Source organism: Eleginops maclovinus, chromosome 8, assembly GCF_036324505.1.
Source record: "Eleginops maclovinus isolate JMC-PN-2008 ecotype Puerto Natales chromosome 8, JC_Emac_rtc_rv5, whole genome shotgun sequence".
NCBI classification, from domain to species: domain Eukaryota; kingdom Metazoa; phylum Chordata; class Actinopteri; order Perciformes; family Eleginopidae; genus Eleginops; species Eleginops maclovinus.
The window spans coordinates 15991568-16015079 of NC_086356.1; the positions used below are offsets into that span (position 1 = coordinate 15991568).

At 40.8% G+C, this 23512-nt stretch overlaps 2 protein-coding genes across 3 annotated transcripts in view; one reads left to right on the forward strand and one right to left on the reverse strand.

Annotated features, from left to right (window-relative positions):
- Positions 1-23512, forward strand: part of LOC134868038 (synaptic vesicle glycoprotein 2C-like) — a 59032-nt gene that overhangs the window by 25257 nt on the left and 10263 nt on the right. Inside the window, exons 5-13 of one of the 2 annotated variants that reach the window (XM_063888905.1) lie at positions 744-877; positions 1688-1777; positions 1864-1974; positions 2058-2146; positions 3128-3292; positions 4384-4517; positions 5871-6074; positions 6189-6348; positions 7141-10638. In XM_063888905.1, coding sequence (XP_063744975.1) covers positions 744-877; positions 1688-1777; positions 1864-1974; positions 2058-2146; positions 3128-3292; positions 4384-4517; positions 5871-6074; positions 6189-6348; positions 7141-7324 — 1271 coding nt within the window. In that variant the 3' untranslated portion in view covers positions 7325-10638. Of the gene's footprint in view, positions 1-743; positions 878-1687; positions 1778-1863; positions 1975-2057; positions 2147-3127; positions 3293-4383; positions 4518-5870; positions 6075-6188; positions 6349-7140; positions 10639-23512 lie in introns of those variants that run through there. The other variant, XM_063888906.1, reaches the window with a different exon arrangement.
- On the reverse strand, positions 19730-22606 carry LOC134868094 (proteinase-activated receptor 3-like). Its single transcript, XM_063888982.1, has 2 exons — positions 21704-22606; positions 19730-21080 (listed from the first exon to the last, which is right to left on the reverse strand). Exons 1-2 carry the CDS (start codon positions 21780-21782, stop codon positions 20050-20052), a joined length of 1110 nt encoding a protein of 369 aa, XP_063745052.1. The 5' UTR covers positions 21783-22606; the 3' UTR covers positions 19730-20049.

The following is a 23512-nucleotide window of genomic DNA, read 5'->3' on the forward strand; positions in this document are numbered from 1 at the left end:
ACAATAATAGTGTGATGTTTAAAATGTGTAATAGGACTCAATAGAAAATTCAAGATTAAGCGGTGTTGTTGCTGATAAAACCCACAGAGCAAAAGAACATTTCACTAGTAACCCCTACAATTTTTACAACCTGTCAAAACATCAGCAGTGAAATGGACCTGTTAACTTCTATACTCGCTAAAATAACTGAAGTCCTTTGCTGGACACATCTTTTTAAAAGTTACATTAGAGACTGTACCTTGATTTTAAAGCAGGCCTTTGAACATCTAAACCCTGAATTTAGCTCCCTGCCTCTGTGTGTCTCTTGCCATGCTGCTGAAAAGGTCATAACCAACATATTGCTTCTCTCTTTACGGTGGTGAAACATCCAAACTCATACCTAGGACATCTATCTGAACACAAAGGACACAATAAAACAACAACCTGCAAAAGCTTTACTTTCACTTACTAAATATACTTTATTTAACCTGTCTACTTTCGCTACCTATAATGCAATTAATAAAAGGACAGCAGGAGAGGGAGACTAAAGACTTTGTTTCTACAGACGTAACACTTGGGACGCAGCTAGTTGACCTGCAGGTTAATTCATTTATAGCTTGTGGCAGAGAAACAGTATGTTGATCCATGACTGAACACCGTGTAAGCTTGAAGAAAAAAAGCATTAAATGAGTTGATTTTGTTAATGTGTCTTTTTATGGTATTCCAATTGAACCATATGTGTGTGTTTCTGCTTCTTTGTGCAGGCTGGAGTTTCAGCATGGGTTCAGCCTATCAGTTCCACAGCTGGAGAGTGTTTGTGGTGGTGTGTGCGCTGCCGTGTGTCTCTGCAGTGGTCGCTCTCACTTTTATGCCTGAGAGCCCCCGCTTCTTGCTGGAGGTAAGAGAAACAGACGCAGTATACAGCACCATTATTACCTTAACGACAAAGCAAAGAATATCAGTTGTCACATCCATCTTGGCACTATTGCAGAGTTTTTAAAATTGTGATGCTCACCTCCCGACGGAGACATGAGACAGAAATAGTCTTTGAGGTGAAAAGGACAGTGTGTCTAACCCATGCAGACATTTTTAAAAACAAGTCATTGAAGTGTGGCTGCTGATTGAACTCACAAACATGGTACATCAGATGCTGCGACACACACAACTCATAGAGGCAATACCTTGGTCAGGAATGAATACACTGACATGACATCATTTTAGATTTCTGTGCAACTTACACTTCCCTAGTATATCCTTATCTCTGATATCTTTAGTCAATATATCGGTCTAGAAACTTGCCTGAAAACCATCAAGTTTCCTTCATATTAAAGAAACCCGATAATATGTGTGTATGCATCCATGGGTACATTACAACGTAGACATCTAATAGCTCATTTGGCTTCATTTCAAATGCCCCAATAGGCAAAAAAACAAGCAGAAATAATAGGGTTTAATGATATAATTATCATTTTTTGTCCGATGTGGGCTCTATTGTCAGACTTTGAAAATCATTGCATCTGTGTCATCTACAGCTCATTAGAAGATATGACTTGGACAAAAAATGTATTGGAAAAATTTCCAAATTTAAAAGCCAACCTGAGACATAATATGAGAGACTGATAGAAGCCAGTATGGTTGACTGGATTCAGCTTATTGAAGATGAATGGGAGATCCTGATGCATATTCATCACGTGTATCTGTCTCGTAGAATGGTAAACATGACGAGGCCTGGATGGTGCTCAAACACATCCATGACACCAACATGCGCGCCCGTGGAGAGCCTGAGAGAGTCTTCACAGTGAGTACACACCGGCCTGCACACTTTCATCACTCCTGCTGCTGCAGTGCCGCCAGCCGGTGACAGATCAGTGTCTCCCCCTGCAGGTCAACAGGATAAAAGTCCCCAAACAGCTGGACGAGCTGGTGGAGATGCAGAACGAGTCAGCCAACCCCGTGCTCAAAGTCCTCTTGAAGATCAAGGCTGAGCTCAGAGGAGTACGTTATATTCTTGCTTTTAAACTGAATATTTATGGTTGTTTAGATTCTCATTGAGTGAATGGCTTTGTCTTTTATTACAGATCTGGTTGACTTTTATGAAATGCTTCAACTACCCAGTGAAAGACAACACAATAAAGCTGGCTGTAGTTTGGTTTACTCTGTCTTTTGGGTAAGAGATCTTCTCACACTTTGTATTTCTATATCGTCTTTGTTCTTCTGTCATGCTAAATGATGCTATAAATTGCCCTCATTGATACTTAGCTGAGTCACCACTACTTTCCATCTAAAGAGCAGTGAGTTTAGTGAAGTACTTATCACTGACGCAGATAGTATCTTACTTACACTCTCTTGATGAATGTTACCAGATCAGATTGGATAGAGAGAGGCTATTTGAGGGAAAGTATTACCTTGAACAGAAGGTGATCTTATCTTGAATATCATCACAAGATTAATGTGAACTTTACTACAACATGTTAAGGAATACTAGTTGAGTGCACGCTAATTCCACCTGGAGAAAGAGATTATTTTCTTTCTTCTTAAGTTTTACCTCTCAGCCTAGAAATACTAACAAACTATGTGCAAACTATATTTCCCTGTACTCCTGTAGAGAAAATATAACACAGCTAATAACACTCAATAAATAAAACGATGTTTATTTATGTCGACATATTTACACACATGTTCTAGCATTGACAGACAAATCAAACCTTGGCCAAAAAGTGTTATTCTATAAATATGTTTGCCTGAAACCACCTTTGGTATGTTAGAAACTCCAACCTGTGCATAGAGATGGGTAAAACAGCAAAGCAAAGACCACAGACTTACGGGCTTCTGCAGATATTTCGTTTCCCACCATAAACTGTTTGTTGTACTGACCTGAAATCATACCTTCATTAAGAAGGTGTCACTTGTTTCATGTGTGTGGGTGTAGCAGAAAGTCTTTGAAATACCCGTGGTCGGGTCAAATTGATGCATTATGAAACAAATATGCACATTTTATAATTGTTTAGTTTTCGATTGAGAGAATTCATCACTAATTTATTAAATAGCAATAACAAATCTAACTCAAACAACAATTCTGAATAATAAGTGAGCACAGCCCTGAGTGGCAGTGACCAGACTTCACTACAGACTCTGTTACTGTGTCCAGGTACTACGGGCTCTCCGTCTGGTTCCCGGACGTCATTAAGCACCTTCAGGCCGACGATTACGCCTCCAGGGTGAAGATCCACAACAACGAGCGCATTGAAGACTTCACCTTCAACTTCACCCTGGAGAACCAGATCCACAGGAACGGCATGTTTCTAAATGACAGGTAAAATGTTCTGATTGGATTTTAACATTGCTCTCTCAGACAAAGGGATTATTAATAAATAAATTATAAAAAGCTGCTTACAAGTTGTGAATGGAGCCTGTGAGCCTCCCTCAGCACAGTGTTGTGGTTTAAAGTGTCTCGTCCCGTTGTGGGATAGCAGTACTATTTGTCATTCCCACAAACAACAACACACCACTGCCGGTTATATTAATCCTGCATCCTTTATCTCACACAACAGCAGGAAATTAAAAGCCTTATCTCTTTCTCTCTCCTCTCTCTCTCTCTCTCTCTCTCTCTCTCTCTCTCTCTCTCTCTCTCTCTCTCATACACACACACACACACACACACACACACACACACACACACACACACACACACACACACACACACACACACACCTCCTGGTTACATAGAGCCTTGAGAGAAAAAGTATAAAAGTTGTATTTGTTGTTTTCAATCCTCAATGGGGACTGTTTATTAAGAGATTAAATCCAGACCAATACCATTGTAGCAGTATGCAACAGATCATAGATATGTAACACACTGCTAAACATGCTACATCCTTTAGTCATGCTAAAGGATAAAAGATATCCTCTACTGTGACATTTTTTTCCAAGGTCTTTATTTTTCTCATACTGCCTGTGCTGCAGCACTTCTTTACACCCTCTGTCTGAAATCAGAGCCCAGTCTGCTCTGATTGGTGAGCTGGTCGGCTCTGTTGTCCCGCTTAGAGATGTCCCACACCTAAGCCTATCAGGTATAACGTATTTGAGCGCTAGCCAGTAGAAGTACAAATGTACCATAGTGATTTCACTGTGTTACGGAAACAAGGGGAGGCGTTTCAGGCAGGAAGGAGTGTGTGGGAGAGAAACTCCCTCTGGAAGGAACACAGGGATTTTAGCCTTTAGCCTCCTAAAAACCTATAACACACTACAGGAAAGGGAACACCCCAAGGAGCATAATAGAGCCCCATTAATAATAAGAAATAATTTAGTGTCAATTTCCTATCCCTGTTACTCCTGATTGAATAGCTGAGTCTTTATACTTTAAAAATATGAAATATTCTATGTTCGCTCTATGTCTCCTCCCAGGTTCATCGGTATGAAGATCAGGTCAGTCACATTCATCGACTCGTCCTTCCTCAACTGCTATTTTGAAGACGTCACCTCCGTAGGGTCGATCTTCAATAACTGCACATTTGTCGACTCCTTCTTTTATAACACAGGCGAGTCTACACACTCACATTCAGAGCACTTCTCTCAAGCACACACTTCCACCCCAGAAAATCCTATAATACCCTCGGTGGCTCACATAAGTCTCACTCAGTCTTTCTAACCACACAAACACTCCTGGACTGATGCTTTTTATTGTTACTGATGTTTTAGATGCTTTGAAAACCAACTTAAGCATTGAAATACATACACATGATTCTCTGAGCAACTGATTTTAACTTCCAAATTTGAGATTTTCCTATTCACTTCATATCAACATAATATGATGCTTTGTTTTGATGCATCAGACCCAGCCTTCTGCAGAAAGATCTTAATGCATACATTGCACCTTTTTATGAATCCAGACTCTATTATAAAAGTGCAATTTAATCATTTTTGAGGCAGGCAAAAACCCAGACAGGAACAAAGGGAAAAGCAGTGCAGACATTTGAAATGTTCAGAGGAACTGAGGCTGAATCAGATCTTATGGGAGCGCTGGGAGGGAAAAAAGTTCCCTCTAGCAATCAGGAAAAAGCGCTGAACATGGAAAGAGTTAGGGCACATCAGGTTGCTGGTAATGCCCCATGGGAAATGCAGTCTCTTTGCCCCCAGCAATGTGTCTCTCGAGAGCGCAGGAGAAAGAGAAACGAGGAGAGACGGAATGAGGAGGGGAGGGAGGGAGGGAGGAGTGCGTCATGAGAGGGAAAGCGAGGGAAATGTTTTCTCTGTGCTGCAGCTGCTGACGTTTATTAATACACTTTGCTATTTAAGGAGAGAGCACACAGACATGTCAACTATGCAGAATACTTAATACTGTCAAGTGTTTATGAGTCAATTTAAAAAAATGCAAATTCACACATGCAAGGTTTTATTTGACCTCTTATTTAACAATCCGACGAGTTGTGAATAAAGAAATACTTTGAAGAAAAGAAGTCTGTTGTGTTTTACAGAAAGTTTAATAGGATAGTGTCAAATAGTTTATAGTTATTTGATAAAAAACAACTTTTCATGCAACATGTGAGCAAAACACAAGATAAATAATAGAGACAGAGCCCTGCCTGAAAGCCAGTATGGCCACTGCAGGAGCTGCCTTAAATGAAATACCAAAACCATTTGACATTTCCTGAATCAATACAAATTGATCAAATTAAACTAACTACTACAAAACCAGGAAAATCAACCAATGATATGCAAGAAGTAAGCTCTATCAGCAGCAGAAAACAGAGCATTTGGTTTGTGCATTAAGGTTTTAAACTCGGACAGATAGAGCAGATTATACATTTTTTAATCGAGATGTAGAAGGTGGCAGGTGGATCAAAACTAATCCTAATGTCTTACCTAAACTCAAAAATGCTTGTGTCCCACAGATGTTGATGATGCAAAACTTACAAATTCAAGAGTGATCAACAGCTCCTTCCATCACAACAAGACGGGCTGTCAGATGACATTTGACGACGACTACAGCGCCTACTGGGTCTACTTTGTCAACTTCCTGGGAACGCTGGCTGTGTTGCCAGGGAACATCGTCTCTGCCTTGCTCATGGACAAAATAGGACGTCTCAGCATGTTAGGTACAATGAAACTCAAGCAGCCTTTTCATATGCATTTCTTCTGATGTTGACCTGTGTTTGTGGTGATATCTGGTGAAGTGTATGAGTTATTTTGTGTTGTGTTGTGTCCTGCAGGAGGCTCCATGGTGCTGTCAGGCATCAGCTGCTTCTTCCTGTGGTTTGGCACCAGCGAGTCCATGATGATCTTCATGCTCTGTCTCTACAACGGCCTCAGCATCTCCGCCTGGAACTCATTGGATGTCGTCACCGCTGAGCTGTACCCAACAGACAGGAGGTAGGATGCACAATCCGAAATACATATTTATAAATGTGAATTTGTAGCTGTTATTTCAACATTATGGGTGTGTGGCGCTCATTGAGGTCTTGCCCCAGGTTATTTTGAACGCCAACAGTGGCAGTTATATTTCTTGCAGTCTAGTGATTTTTAATGGTGGAAATATCTTTATTTATTAAATTGAAAACACAAAATGTAAGCAGTATGTGTTTAATAATCTAATTTCTAATAATGGAATATATTCCTGTAAAACTCTCATGCATCCCTTTTTGCCTTCATATATGTAATCTCCTTTATAGTAACAAAAGTATCTCAGCTAAGATACTCCCTAAGCTCTCAAAATGTGCATGTGGCAATTTAATGAATGTATAATTACATTAATGTATTGTGCTTAACACTTTAATAGCTCGAATGAGTTTAAGCACAATTTTTGGTCATGGTGATATATTATAAATATTTTTCTTAAACAATTTGAACTTTATTCCAATTGTTTGTTTGTTATGGTCCTTTTTTTGTCAACTCAGATTTATCCAAATACTGATAAAGTTTGATTGTTGAACATGACAAGGCTTTCCAAAAAATGTTTTAGCTATAAAGAGAGATTATGACATTTCAATTGAATTTGCCATTGAATTCCTCATTCCTACACACACTTTTTTTAATACAGCAGAGAGACAATTAGAATAGAGTATACATTCTTTCATGAACATTTTACCTTAGATTTCCAAAAAGACAAAATACTGCAGCCTATTTTAAATTCGGACTCTCTTCTTTGTGTCGCCTTGTTCTCAGGGGTACAGGCTTCGGCTTCTGTAATGCTATGTGTAAGCTGGCTGCGGTGATGGGCAACCTGATCTTTGGCTCTCTGGTTGGCATCACCAAAGCGATCCCCATCCTACTGGCCTCGTCTGTGCTGGTTGCCGGCGGGTTGGTGGGGCTCCGACTGCCAGACACACGTGCCAATGTCCTCATGTAAACCTCGACACAGGACAGTGTTGTTTGCCAGGTATTTACTCCGTTTAGTGAATAACTATTCTTTAATGGGCTGCTTTATTTGAAGCTGCCATCATTGTTGTATTTATTATTTGCTGAACAATGTTGACTGTATTCTCAAACAGGACAAGTGGGTGTTATTCTGTTATTTCTGAGTAAAAACCTGGCAAACAATAAAAGATCATTGTTGAGTTGCAGTTTGACTAACAATGAGCTGTAGATATAAAGAGTTTGGAGAAAACAGTCAAAGGTTAGAAATGTACCAAGTGTACGTGGCTGGTTGCCAAAGGCCTGGGCATTCATGCAGGAATTCAAATGCTACTGTTCAGAAACAAGTAAGAATTTTCAGTGGTGATGAAACTCTGAATATCAGCAGCTCATTCGCTGTTTTCACACATGCAGCACACAAATGTGTTTCAAAACTGCAAAAGGCTTGGACTTCCCACAACCTTCTCTCTTAAATTTCTTCAGATTAAAGGGATAGTTTGAGCTTTTGGGACCCATGCTTATTCAAAGAACACATTAGCAGCTGCTTAGCTTAACTTAATGACAGGAAACACCGGGCTAGCATGGCTCTGTCCAATGGTACACAATCTGCCAATCACGCTTAAGCTTACTTGTTTACCTTTTTTTTCATTTCATCCTTTACCAAAAAAAAAAGCATGTTAAGCAAGGGGTTACTTTATGTGGTTATGTGCCGTAGGCCTACTTCTTTTTCAGTAAATGTGCAGTGCTTTTCACACTTTTTTTCCCAAGGGATTAACCCAAACAATTCATCATTTTATTAGTGAGCTTCCGAGGTGCTGATAAGTATATATTGTTAGAGCAAGGCCAGTTGTTTTCCTCTGTTTCAAGTGTTTGTATTAAGCTAAGCTATCTAGATGCTAGTGTTTGTATTAAGCTAAGCTATCTAGATGCTAGCGGTAGCATCATGTTACATTACAAACATTAGGAGTGCTTTCACTCTTTGCATCCAACTCTGAGCAAGAATGCAAGTGTGTATAAAGTTCAGCTAAATGTCAAACTATTCCTTTAAGTAAAATAATATTTTTAACAAACATTTATTTGATCAGGCTTGTTTATATGTATATATATATTTAATGATTTATGAGTATTTGTATTGCTTCAACAGTGTGCTTTTTTGTGTTTAAAGGCCAGAAATTGAAGGTACTTTTTCCCTCTGTTCTTACACCTGTGATTTGGGACGTTCAAGCCTTTTGCTGCAATTTTAAAGAATGACAAGGCCATAAGAAAAATAAATAAATCAATAAAGTAGTTTAGTCAAAACCGGCAACTTCAGCAGCTACATTTCTAAAGTGAAAAAAAGTTTACATTTTCTGCTTTTTACAGTAAGAGACTTTTGGGATTGGAAACCTTTTTTCCGAATGCTTCCTCTCTCCCTCTTTCTTGTCTGTGTCGTGTTTCGTCTCGTGGTAACGAGCTCACCACGAAGGGCTTTGCTCTCCGTTGCAATCCAATCTGTAAAAAAATGAATTTATACGCTGTTAAAATCCGCTCTCCTCCCTGTTTTTCTTTATTGTCTCACTGTTTCGGTTTTCCTCATGGTGTATCTCTCCCAGTCTTGTCCTCTTGCTCTGTTTATCTCCTCCTGCCCTGCTGCTGCTCCCCCCTAAAACTCAAAGGCCTTTATCAAATGTCGTGCCTCTTTCTCCATTGAGCCCGTCTCTTCTTCCAAACCTTTGCTGGAAGCTTTGCTGCTCTGTCCTGCTTTTTATCGGCTTTTCATCTCTTGATACTGCAGTGTTTATGAGTGTTTGTATGAGTGTGTGTGCCAGACAAACCCTTATAAGATCAGTGAGCTTCTCCTTTTTTGTTTACCATACCAGGGAACTGAGTGTTTTTTGGAGGATTTTAACAACATGATGAAGTGAAATTAAAAGCCATGCTTAAATGATCAATTCACCCAAGTTCCAAAAAAACATGCCATGCAAATATTAAATGTGGATCTCATCAGGAAAGAGAAAGTCATTTGGATTCTTCCTCTAGGGCCAATGTGCATTTGTACAGTTTAATAATAATTCATCCAATATTTGTTGAGATATTTCAATCAGAACCAGAAATGTCAACCTCATGATAGAGCTAGAATAAAAGTCACGGGATAAGCCATGTCAGTAGGATTCACCCTCTGGAGACCATGAAGGTTTTTGCAACATTTCATGGTTATTCATTTCATATTTGTTGAGATATTGACCTAGATTTCCCTTCCTAGAACAACAACTAGATGTACCTTTGTAGAAACAGTGTCCCTACTCTAGAAAACCAACAGAACAGTTTTCCAAAAAACAATATGCAACTGACCTCCATTTTAATGAAGTGATGGCAGACACAAATCTGGGCAAATACAACTACAGCCACCTGCAACCCTTGATTCAATCGCTGCTAAATAAAAAAAAATACATGTATTTTTGTAAGTTGGGTGAATGGACCATTTGAAACCTCTATTGAATGGAACTTTTGCTGCTACAATGTTAATAAGAAAAAGGTAATTTGTAAAATATAAAATGTCCTCTTCTGGTTTGCTGAATCATACAAAATGTCAAACAACACAAAATTAAAATACTGTTTCATTCAGTTTCATCAGCTTTAAAAAGGTGATATTTAGTGTCAATGGTATGTTGCTTATAGCCTATTTCTTACTCTGGAAATGTGTGTGGTACATAAGCTCCTACTGTACATGCAGCTATTTCGTTTACATTTTTTCTTACTGAAATGCAGTTGTTTTGAGATCTGGTTTCCTGATGTTTGATGCTTTATCCCCATCCAACATCCCCCTCCACTTGTGCAGAAAAAACTCACTAAACATCACTGTTTGCAAAAAGAAATCCTGCATGTTTGTTACTGAAGTCCTTCTGTTGTGTGTGCTTTTTCCATCTTGGTGTCTTCACTGTTCCTCTGCGGGGGGGAAACAGACATGTGAACCCGGGTCAAAGGTGAATGTATCATTCTTGTGTGTCGTCAGATCGTTGTTGACAGGTGTTCATTAGACTGAGATGACTTCTATGTCATTGTGAAAGGGCATGCCAGTGTTGAGATGACTTTATGTACTACAACATGTTACGCAGCAGGGGGGGTCAAATCTGCTCTTTGTTGTGAAGGTTTCCAGGTATATTCATTATGAAGTCACTGAAACAGGAATGGCATTTCCAGAGTAGTGACTTTCAGATTTTAAAACCTCTGCTGTCAAACAATATGTGAAGGTGTGTGTGTAAAAACAATTACCTGTCCTTGATATGATTTATTTTGTTAAGAAAAGGCTCAAGTGAATGCAGTGTAAAGGTGGATTCCTCTGGTGTCTACGTATTGAATAAAGAGTTTCATTTGAATAGCTGGCGGGCATTCATTGTGTTCAAAAATAAATATGGCTGCATTCACTAACACCAGCAGATGGCAACATTTACACAACATTAACCACCTCATGCTCTTATGAGGCGCTTTCTTTACGTCTTTAAAATATTCGTATTCAAAGATTGAAGTAGCATATTCATATTTTTATTAATTTAACTTTTTGGCGAAGCCCTAAGAAATCATGAAAATAGCTTATGCCTCTAAACTGAAATGTCCCATGTCCCAACATTTACTTCATTTTCATCAAAAAAGATAATAAATAAAGTCCCTATTAAGACTTAATTAAGGTATTGACTAAACCAAACCAAACCAATACACATTAGTTCAAATCAAACAAATCCAATCCCTTTCATTTTGAGTCTTCTTTTTAAAGAAGTTTTTACCTCTTAAAGTTGAATTATGTGTTTCTCCTCTGCAATCCTGATACATTACAGCTGCAATATGAGTCATTTCAAGTCTTAATGAAACAGACTGAAATCTTACAGTATGACACATCTTTATGAAGCTGTCCCCTGAGGTTTGTCAAAGCAAATGAGAGCACAGCAGAGGAGTGTTTTTACCTCGCAACTTCCAGAAAAGTACAATTCAGGGTGAGCAAACTCTTGTGGTGGTCTAGTCAGGTTTCAGATCGTTTGATGCATAGATAAACCTACATTATTATATTTAAGGGTATCAATTGTTATCTCATTTGCTTTTTTCTTTTAATAACATCAGTATGTTTCTTCTGGCTTTTAATTTGGGACCATCATATCCTTCCTTTTGTGGATTTTTTTTTTTTTTTTTTTTTTCAAATATTTTATTGAGATTTTCAAATATACAAACAGACAACGTATAACAAAACAATAAAATGATAAGCAAAAGACAGCAGACAGCAGACAGCACCACACTAACAACATGTCATATATGGGTCAGTACAGACAGATAAAATATTCTGGAATGAGGGGTTAAACCGAAGAGGGAATGAAAGCAAAGTAACAACATAGGGAAACAGCCTTTAGCAGTCTCTCCCACTCTAGGGGCCACCAGGAGGACTCCAGACCAGGTCGTGGCGCCCCCTTTTTAAGATATCAGAGACACTGAGGGGAATATGGTCAAAAAAGGGTTGCCACAGCCTATCAAAGGAACTTTCATTACCCTTCAAGACTGCGCTCAGCCACTCCATTGGTAAGACTTTGAAAATCTCCCCGCGCCACTGGTGTACAGTAGGAGGCCTAGGCTTGATCCACTGAAATAAAATACACCTCCTTGCCAAAAGTAGAAGCTTGAACAAAAGTTTTTCCTGCATGTATGGCATAGACAAGTCATCATTCACAATATTCAACAAAAAGAGACCAGGCTCCTTATTTACATCTTTGTTAAAGATCTTGCCAAGTTCCCTTGCTACCCTTTCCCAGAATTTAGATATGAGGGGGCACTCCCAGACACAGTGAAAGTATGAGCCTATGCCTGTTTTACACTTGGTACATAGAGGAGAGATCTTTGGGTCAATAACATTGAGGAACTGGGGTGTGCGCTGAAGCCTGTGAAGGATTCTATACTGACTTTCAGTGAGTCTATTGCAAAGAAAAGTTTTCCCTATTGACTCCAAGGCATCAGACCATTTCTCCTCCTCAAGCTCAAGTCCCAGATCTCTCTCCCATACATTTATGATCTTGTCAATATTAACTGTGTTGACTGATTGTAGCTTTCCATAAAAGTGAGAAATGAAATTCTTAATGCCCTGGTAATGTAATAAAAAAGATTCTATAAGAGTAGCTATTGGTTTATCTATTGGGAAACTCAGATTGTTAATAAAATGCCTGACCTGCAGGAAGCCAAAGAATTGATTGGATGGGATATCAAATTTTGCCCTAAGTTGTTCGAATGATAGCAACGTATTGGACACAAACAGGTCACCAATAGTTTTAACCCCTTTATCATACCAGCTCTGGAAAATGGTCGTGCCCAACCCTGGAGGGAAGGCACTGTTTTGGGTTATGGGGTGCAAGATTGTGGAGTATCCCTTTCTACCAACCATTTTCACAATGTCTCTCCATGTTCTAATTGTACTCACCATCATTAGGCTATTTTTCACCTCAGATGGAAGCCGGGAAGCATCACATGTGACTAGGCTGAGTAGAGATATAGAGGGACAGTGCCAAGCATCTATGTGGGTTTCTCCACCAGGGTCTAAGAAGTGTCTCAGCCAACCTGACACAATTTGTGCGTGACAGGCCCAATTGTAGAACTGGAAGTTGGGGAGGGCGAGACCCCCCCTTTCTTTGGGCAGCTGTAACGTTTTCATTCTGAGGCGTGGCCTCTTACCGTGCCATATAAACTTGGAGACAGATCTTTCAATGTCGTTAAAGACAGATTTCCTTATCGTTAGAGGGAGCATCCGCATAGGGTAGAGCAACCTTGGGAGGATATTCATTTTAATCAGGTTTATTCTACCCATCCAAGATAATGGGAGATCGAACCATCTATTTAAGTCTGTCTTTATTGTAGTGACAATTGAAGCAAAATTTAGCTTGTAGAGGCTATTCAAATCAGCTGCAATCTTCACGCCTAGATAGGTGAAACTAGATTCCGACCATTTAAAGGGGAAGTTTACCAACGCATTCCTGGTCCCGAAGTTACCTAACGGTAAAGCCTCAGATTTATCATAGTTGATTTTATAGCCCGAGAAGCTGCCGAAGGTGTCTATAGTTGATATAAGAGCCGGAATAGAGACCTCAGGTTGTTTTAGAAAAAGAATTATGTCGTCAGCATATAGTGCCAGCTTATGTACAACGCCTCCAAGATTGACTCCAAAAATCCCACTATGGCAACGTATGGCTTCAGCTAAGGGTTCGAGGGCCAATGCGAACAGCAGAGGGGACAGTGGGCACCCTTGTCTTGTGCCCCTTCCCAGATGGAAAACCTCCGATGCACAGCCATTGACTAATACCCTAGCCATAGGGGAACAATATAGCACCTTCACCCACTTAATAAATGTAACCCCTAACCCAAATTTCTCAAGTACATTGAAAAGAAAATCAAATTCAACTCTATCAAAAGCTTTGGCCGCATCGAGAGAGACGCAAAGCATTCTGTCTCCCGTTGAGTGGGCATACTGCAATACATTAAGAAGGCGCCGAACATTTGTTTGAGAGGACCTGTCCAAGATAAACCCTGTCTGATCGGGGTTGATTAATGTGGGCAACAAAGCCTCCAGTCTCCTGGCTAGCAGCTTTGACAGTATCTTACAATCAACCCCAATCAGACTTATTGGTCTGTAAGATGAGCAGCAATCCGCAGGTTTATTTGTCTTTAAGATGAGTGCTATATTGGCCAAATTAAGCGTCTGTGGCAATGAACCTTTATCAAAAGAATCCACATACATTCTGGTAAGCGGACCAACAATTAAAGCAGCCATCTTTTTAAAGAACAGAGGGCAGAACCCGTCAGGACCACCGGCCTTACCCCCTTGCAATGACATGATTGACTCAGATACTTCTTCTTCTGTAATGGGAAGACATAGAGTGTTCCTGCTCTCATCAGAGAGAGATGGCAAATTAATATGCTCGAGGAACCTATTCCTATCCTCTGTATTATCAGAGAGGTCTGAAGAGTATAAGTTTTGATAGAAGTCTTTCATAATTTCAGTCATCTGCTTGGTTTGAAAGTGTTGCACTCCTCTACTGTCCTTTAATGAAGAAATTAAATTGGAGTCAGTCCTACCCCTTGCTAGACGAGCTAATAGTCTGCCTGGTTTGTTGGCAGACTCAAACAGACGATGCTTGGCATAGAAGATAGCCGCTCCCGCTTTCTGAGTGAGGTGACGGTCAAGGGCCGAGCGAGCTGCATCTAACTTTAGTAACACTGAATTAGAAGAGGACAGTTTAAAATCCCGTTCCAGATCAGATACAGTGGGGCAAAAAAGTATTTAGTCAGCCACCAATTGTGCAAGTTCTCCCATTTAAAAAGATGAGAGAGGCCTGTATCATAGGTATACCTCAACTATGAGAGACAGAATGAGAAAAAAAAATCCAGAAAATCACATTGTCTGATTTTTAAAGAATTTATTTCAAATTATTGTGGAAAATAAGTATTTGGTCAATAACAAAAGTTCATCTCAATACTTTGTTTTATACCCTTTGTTGGCAATGACAGAGGTCAAACGTTTTCTGTAAGTCTTCACAAGGTTTTCACACACTGTTGCTGGTATTTTGGCCCATTCCTCCATGCAGATCTCCTCTAAAGCAGTGATGTTTTGGGGCTGTCGCTGGGCAACACGGACTTTCAACTCCCTCCAAAGATTTTCTATGGGGTTGAGATCTGGAGACTGGCTAGGCCACTCCAGGACCTTGAAATGCTTCTTACGAAGCCACTCCTTCGTTGCCCTGGCGGTGTGTTTGGGATCATTGTCATGCTGAAAGACCCAGCCACGCTTCATCTTCAGTGCCCTTGCTGATGGAAGGAGGTTTTCACACAAAATCTCACGATACATGGCCCCATTCATTCTTTCCTTTACACGGATCAGTCGTCCTGGTCCCTTTGCAGAAAAACAGCCCCAAAGCATGATGTTTCCACCCCCATGCTTCACAGTAGGTATGGTGTTCTTTGGATGCAACTCTGCATTCTTTCTCCTCCAAACACGACGAGTTGAGTTTTTACCAAAAAGTTCTATTTTGGTTTCTTCTGACCATATGACATTCTCCCAATCCTCTTCTGGATCATCCAAATGCCCTCTAGCAAACTTCAGACGGGCCTGGACATGTACTGGCTTAAGCAGGGGGACACGTCTGGAACTGCAGGATTTAAGTCCCTGGCGGCGTAGTGTGTTACTGATGGTAGCCTCTGTTACTTTGGTCCCAGCTCTCTGCAGGTCATTCACTAGGTCCCCCCGTGTGGTTCTGGGATTTTTGCTCACCGTTCTTGTGATCATTTTGACCCCACGGGGTGAGATCTTGCGTGGAGCCCCAGATCGAGGGAGATTAGCAGTGGTCTTGTATGTCTTCCATTTTCTAATAATTGCTCCCACAGTTGATTTCTTCACACCAAGCTGCTTACCTATTGCAGATTCAGTTTTCCCAGCCTGATGCAGGTCTACAATTTTGTCTCTGGTCTCCTTTGACAGCTCTTTGGTCTTGGCCATAGTGGAGTTTGGAGTATGACTGTTTGAGGTTGTGGACAGGTGTCTTTTATACTGATAACGAGTTCAAAAAGGTGCCATTAATACAGGTAACGAGTGGAGGACAGAGGAGCCTCTTAAAGAAGAAGTTACAGGCCTGTGAGAGCCAGAAATCTTGCTTGTTTGTAGGTGACCAAATACTTATTTTACCGAGGAATTTACCAATTAATTCTTTAAAAATCCTACAATGTGATTTCCTGGATTTTTTTTTCTCATTCTGTCTCTCATAGTTGAGGTATACCTATGATAAAAATTACAGGCCTCTCTCATCTTTTTAAATGGGAGAACTTGCACAATTGGTGGCTGACTAAATACTTTTTTGCCCCACTGTATATGCTGTTCTAGCTCTATTTGTTGCTTGAGTGATTCCTTCTTTTTAGCAGACATATATGATATGATCGCACCTCTCAAGTATGCCTTAGCAGTCTCCCATACTGTAGATGCTGACACGTCAGGAGTTTCGTTGATGGAGAAAAAGAGTTTTAACTGCTCCTCTAAGTATTTAAGAAAACTGGTATTACTAAGCAGAGCTGGATTTAGGCGCCAGTGTCGTGATGCTGGATCATAGTAAGGAGGAGAAAATTCAAGATAAACAGGTGAGTGATCTGAGAGAGCAGTTGCCTTGATGGAGCATAGTTTAACCCTATCCAGAGCCTGCCTTGATGTAAAAAAATAGTCAATTCTGGAAAATGAGCCGTGTGGGCGGGAGAAAAAAGTGTAATCTCTAGCTTTAGGATTAAGTGTCCTCCAGGTGTCAAATAAATTCAGATCACAACAAAGCTCTTTAGTAGCCTCTGCCATCTTTGAAAGGCGGGAGGTCTTGGAGGGGTTGTGATCCAACACAGGGTCTAAGCAGGTATTTAAATCTCCCCCTAATATTGTAAGATGTGAGATATCAGAAGATAGATCCGCCAGCAATTTGGAGTAGAAAGACATTTCAAATGTATTGGGAGAGTATACACACCCCAATGTAAGACGCTCCCCATACAAAAAACCTGTAATCAAAACACATCTCCCCTCAGAATCTTTTGTGCATTTCTCTAAAGTAAAGGGTAACTTTTTATGGAGCAATATAGCTACTCCACGACTCTTAGAGTTAAAGGAGGAGTAGAAAACTTGGCCAACCCAATCCCTTCTTAATTTTAAGTGTTCAAGATCAGAAAGGTGAGTCTCTTGTAAAAATGCTATATGAGCTGCATCCTTTTTGAGCGAGGAGAGAACCTTGCGTCTTTTAATTACATTGTTAAGCCCCTTAACATTCCACGTGATAATCTTAGTTACACTCATTGATATTGGGCTAGTTTATGCAATATGCACACTACGTCTGTAACCGTGACTGATAGCCTACTTATTAAAACGCATAGCAGTAAAGATTGAATACATGTCGCTAAGATCACACACAACGCATCAGTGGCGGGATGACCGTCTGCAGAGATATGATCAACATTAACGTTAAGCAAGCGACAAGAGGTGGTGCTGTCAAACAAAAAACGGCCGTACTTGAACCGCGGCCCATGTAACAATACCCCAACTGGGGTCAGAAACAGACAAATGGAAAGAGTTATTAACAAAAATAAACTTTTAAGAAAGTAAAAATAAAACACCCAAAGGGTAGCACAGCAGTCCGCGACACCGAAAGAGGTCATCACTACGGAGAGGGAAAAAGGACTAAACAAAAACTCTCCATGCTGCCCCCGCGCCCATACAAAGGCTACCCTGCCCGTTTTCTACATACATTATCATTGGCTAGTTAGTTGAAAACAAAATGAAAAAGGCAGTAAAAGATAGTTGCAACGTGTCCAAAACTAATAATGCCTACCTACATGTACAAGGATATAGCAAGCCCCAGTGCATGCCAGGCTCACCGGTAACATATTACTCCAAAGAACCGTCCACAAACGTTTGTGCCTCATATGCATTTTCAAATGTATGCTCGGACCCTCTGTAGTTGACGACGAGCCTGGCAGGATACCGCATCACGAACCTTATCTTCTTATCCAGAAGTTTTTGGCAGACATCATTGAAGGAGCGACGTTTCTCTCGAACAGCCAGGGACAGATCTTGAGCGATGTAGATAGGGGAACCCGCATATTCCAGATTCTGCGCCTTCTTCGCCGCCGACAGAATTTTCATCTTGTCCCGCGAGTTGTGAAGCTTGATAATCACTGGACGAGGACGATTACCCTTTGGTCCGAAGCTCCGGTGGGCTCGGTCGATTTTAATGCGACCCTTCGCAGTGGAAAGCCCAAGGGCTGTTGGTAGCCAGGACTCAAAGAACTGAATAGAGTTGTTGCCTTCGGCATTCTCCTTAAAATTGAGGATTCTTATGTTGTCCCGTCGGCTCCGGTTTTCCCCATCGTCCAGTCTTTGAGCCATACCCGCACTACACTTCTCCATCTCCTTGAGCCGTTGTTCCATGGTGGCCAATTGGTCCTCCACATTGGAGACCCGCTGTTCTGCCTCGCCGATACGTTTGGACTGATCATCTAGGCGGCTCGTAATTTTGTCTAGGGTGTCAGAGAACTTGGATAGTTTCTGTTCCATAACCTCACCAATATTCTTGGAGACTTCTCTTATAATAGCAGAAATGTCCAATGCACTCGCATCAGTCATGGTGCTAGCATTAGCTAATGGCGGCGCCACAGCTAGCATCGAAGCATGGTCAGAGATTTTCGGCTGAGTCTGTCTCTGCTTCGATGGTTTTTCTTTCTGTGATTGTCCGCTTGACTTCATTGTCGTGAGTTACACCGGGGCTGCGAAATTTGGGCAAGAAAACAGCACAATGGCTAAATAATTTGCAATAAATGTTACATGGGCACGGGAGCTCTGCGAAAACACAGCCTTCAGCCAACCATCGTCACGTGACCCCCCTTTTGTGGATTTTTAAGGAATTATCTGCATGTTATAATTGTTCAAACCAAACATGGGGTGTCAACCATTACACAGTGGAGCAGCTTCTCTCCTACTTGAACTATACTTAGGTGCAGGTAAGTTTTAGCAAGACAGCTAGCTCGAGGGGTATTTTCAATGCATTTGTTCACTTCAAATGCATTGAGAAATGTGCGACATTCACCTGCGTATTTCATCTAACATCAAACCTTATAAAATAATTTCATATATTGTCTGCATGCTTTCATTTAAAATTAATAATTTAATTGGATAACAATCCCTTTTTTTTTTTAAAAGCCCACAACTTCCACCTTAGTAAAATTTTAATAAAGTGTATAACATTTTACGAAATATACATATGGCAGCTCCTAACACCAGAATGGATCAAATGCAGAATGTAAATTTGCCCTCTGTGGGATGATTTGTTGTTCCTTCTTCTCATTTAGATTCAAGCCACAGACTTTATATCTATTTCGATTAGGAGAAGTCACGTTATTTCCAAGTTATATATATTTTAACTGTATGTTAATTAGTCTAGTCAAGTGTATGTGCTGGTGGTTTGTGTGCATCATCCTACATCCTGTTACAGGCTGGGCAGGAAATGTTAAATTGGTGAAGGGAGCTTAATCATTCAAAGATAAGATAAACAAAGCATTTAAGAATAAATAACATCTCTGAATATACAGAGATGTTCTAAGTTATAGAGAAATTACATTTAGTTTGGCTGTAGCAAGAGGAATTCAAGCGAAATTGATTCAAGCCACTTCTACTGTGCCACAACACATCCAAATAAACATTAAACACAGCATAGCTTGTGTTTTAGTCTACACAGCTCCATACTATATATGGTGGGAATACAGAAAAGCCTTGGAGGCTAAAGACGGTATGTTTCATGTTGTTACTTGTCAGATATACATTTCAAGTATTAATGCCCATCACATGAAGAGTTAAACTCAAATAGGAAAAATTCTACAAGACTGACTGTTGTAAAGACGTGAAATAAATAAAATAACTATCCTGTTTATTATTTTAAAAACATACATTCTTTTCATATTTACAAACATATCCATTAACAAATAAAGCATCTGTTGTTCCATTGCATGACTTTGACATATCCTCACACATGAGAACTATTGCTATATAAATAATATAGAAAACACATTAAATGCAACGAAAAGGTTATTCAATTACTTGCTTGACATAATTACAGACTTTGGATTCCAGCCCCAAATAAAAAACCTCTCTCTCTTTATCTGCAACACAATCAAAACTGGTTTTTAGTGACACATAATATGCTCTTAGACAGACAAGCTCAGAGTCTTGCCTTTAAAGGCCCTGGAGTAAAGGCTGGTGCCTGCAGATTTTGACATCAGGAGAAAGAGGAAAGGGTCCAGACATGCATGGAGGCAGCACAAACACACCGCCACTTTAAAATGCACGTACAAACTATCCGTCTTGTACACAAACAGTTGCACATAATGGAGGAGGTGCAGAACTCCAGCGGGAGTGAAACACAGCAGAAAGATCACAAACACCAGAGAGCTGGCCTGGATGTACATGGCCCAGTCGTGGTGCGATCGATTGAGCTCACAGACGATGCGACCGTAGCACACAACTGTGACCACCAGCGGCACCAGGAGGCCGAAGACGGTCAGAAACAGGTTGTAGTAGAGCAGGAAGACGTGGGAGTTTGATAACAGGGGCAGGACGTCATGGCAGGTGGTGCGTTGCACTTCAGGAAGCCAATAGCTCTGCTGCATCAGGAGCTCGGGGACCACGGCGGCCCCGAACACCCCCCACACTGCCACGGTGACCCACGCAGTGCCCGCCCTTTTAGGGAGGCTTTTGTACATGAACGGGTGCACCACGGCCAGGTAGCGCATGATGCTGATGCAGGCCAACGTCTGAGCCGAGCAGTAGAGGTTGCCATAGAAACAGGCCGTGACCACCCGACACGCAGCCTCCCCGAGCACCCAGTGGTTTCCATGGAAATGGTAGTGAGCTTTGAAGAGGAGGGAGAACAGGAGGAAGATGTCGGAGACGGCCAGGCTGAAGTAGAGTATGGCAGAGGACACCTTCCTGATTTTGGTGGCCAGCATGCCCAAGATGGCGACATTAGCCGGGACCCCGACAATGATGACCAACGTGTAAATGATGGGGATGACCCGGGTGCTCAGGGGCCCGTTGAGGAACCTCACTGTGCTGTTGCTTAGGGACTGCAGTGCTGGAGGGGATTGAGATGTATTGGGAGCCTGTGTCCCATTAAGGACAAACAAGATTGGAATTACTGACTCCCCGAGAAATGTTCTTGGCACTGCAATGACAGAGCCTGCAACAAAAACAAGAAAATAAGTTACAATCCAATTGTTTATTGCCTCACAATAGCTGAAAACATACTCATTAGATTGCAAGTGTTGTGATTTACATCTTTGTGTATTAAATGTCATAAAATAATAACACATTAGTAGAAAACGCCTTCAGTACACCACCCAATTGCGTCACAATCATTTCAGATGTAGTACTGATAATCTATGATCCTGTGTTGCAAAGAAATTAGTGCCTGTTCCATTGTAAAAATAGTAGCTTGTTATTTCTTTATCTGATTCTGGTGGAAGAAGTGTTCAGATCCTTCACTTGCAGTACGTAAAAGTATGACAGTATTCTCAGCTAAATTTAAATTAACTTCAAGCATTAAAAGTAACCATAAAGCAGTGATTGACAATGACTTTTCCATCTAATCCAGGAGGGTTATATTTTAATCAAAGATATAATCATTATATAAGGGAAGTACCTTACATTTTAACCTAAAACTGTATTTGAGTAAATGACTGACGTTAATTAAACCTATCCAAAAATGAAAAGAGAGTATTAAAGGCAAAATACTGTTTCAGAAAAAGCTAATAGTAAAGTAAAGTATGATTAAAGAAATACACAGAAGGGAGCATGTCTTACCTGTTTTCTGGAGAGTACCTCTCAAACAGAGAACAAAAACAAGGAAAAAGAGGCAAAGTTTCCTCATTCTTTCTGTCATTAACAACAATCAGCTTGACAGACAAAGAATCTCCCTTCTCTCTCTGTGTTCTCTCTGCTCTCTCGTTTCATCTCTGTTTGCAGTCACCTCACTGCTGCTGCTGTGTGGGTGTACTAAAGCTACAAACAGCTAACCAACCCTCCAACAAAATAAAAAAAACATACACTTAGGTTCTCTGCTTGAAAAGGAATGTGGGTTGCCTCTAGTTTCTGTTTAAACATGCGCAGGGGGAACTGCTGACATCCGCCCCTACACAGGATCTTAATCACTCGGTGGCACTTACCTCTGGTTAAGGAGATCCAAAGGTTACATTAGGGAACACCTTTTTATGTTTATATATCTTTGCTATATCCTGTATTATTGTTTTAATGAAATGTACTTTTTGTGTTTCCCCCATTCTTCTTGCCCCTGAAGTTGCTGGTTAAATTGTAATCTGTATTTTTTTGCATCTCAGCCTTATTTTTGGAACCATATGGAACATTTTAGGAAATGACGATGAGTCCCATGGGGATGTTTAGTGACGTAATATCCGGTGGTCACTGGGATAGCGAAAGGAAATGTCTGTCTGAAGATGATAAGCTTGTCTGAACATGAACAGTTTTGTTTCGTCTTCCCCCTTTTTTTTGGGTCATTTTAACACCAAGACAGGTCTTTTTTGGCACATTACCCTTTAAGGAAGTTGCGTGCAGCGACTGCAGACATATTTCTAAATGTTGTTGAGGCTGTAGGAGCAGCTGTCTTTTATGATAAGTGAAATCTTACTTTTATATTTACAGGAAACTGTATTTGCTTTAAAGGGGCCCTAGTATCAGTGTTGCCAACTTGGCGACAGTCCCTTACTCACCTCGTCCACTGTGTGGGTGCCTCTGACATAAACTGAACATCTAGCTAGCTAGCTCATCATGTCTAAACTTTATGCTCAAAAATATCTAAAGAGTTGAGAGTGAGACTGCCGGACAACATGGAAGCGTTGCAGTACATGTCAATTTTCAATGTGGAAGAAACTGTAAAGCACAATAAGAGCCTGGAGGAAATTGAAAAAATAGCCGAGCTCCTTGGCTACTCTGCTGCAGAGATAGACAAGATTGTCCAGCAATGGCGTGCCATCCATTTTAGCAAGTGGAATGAAACAAAAACACAGTGGGCTTCTGGAGTGAGGTTTTGAAGTTCAGGAATGCAGCGGATATCAACCCATTCCAGGAACTTGCCATTGCTGCTGTGTCTCTGTTGTCCTTGCCACACTCGAATGCTGAAGCCGAGAGATTATTCAGCCAGATGAGTTAGGTAAAATGCAAGCTAAGCAATTGGATGTCCTTTCAGACCCTTAACACCATCCTGTATGTCCGATATGGTCTGAAGCTGTCTGGTGATACTTGCTATGAGCACAAGCTGCCTAATGATGTTTTGCAGCTTTTTGGCACATCAGCTGCTTACTCATTTAAGTCAGCTCCCTCCGTTGCTGAACCTGCCATAGAAAGCCCAAAATGAAGAGAACCTACTCTTTCTGTGAGCCAGCACAGCGTGTGTGTGTGTGTGTGTGTGTGTGTGTTGTGTGTGTGTGTGTGTGTGTGTGTGTGTGTGTGTGTGTGTGTGTGTGTGTGTGTGTGTGTGTGTGTGTGTGTGGAGTGGGGTAAGAAAAACAAAGATAACATAAGGTTAGACATAAGGTTAGAAACTAAACCAAACTTAACAACCCCCCCCCCCCCCCCACAACAACAAAAAAAAAATGT

Coding starts and splice junctions, on each gene's coding strand:
- LOC134868094 (XM_063888982.1), bottom strand. CDS start 21,782: ATGACAGAAAGAATGAGGAAACTTTGCCTCTTTTTCCTTGTTTTTGTT. Junction 21,081..21,703: donor AGGTACTCTCCAGAAAACAG/GTAAGACATGCT, acceptor TTTTTGTTGCAG/GCTCTGTCATTGCAGTGCCA.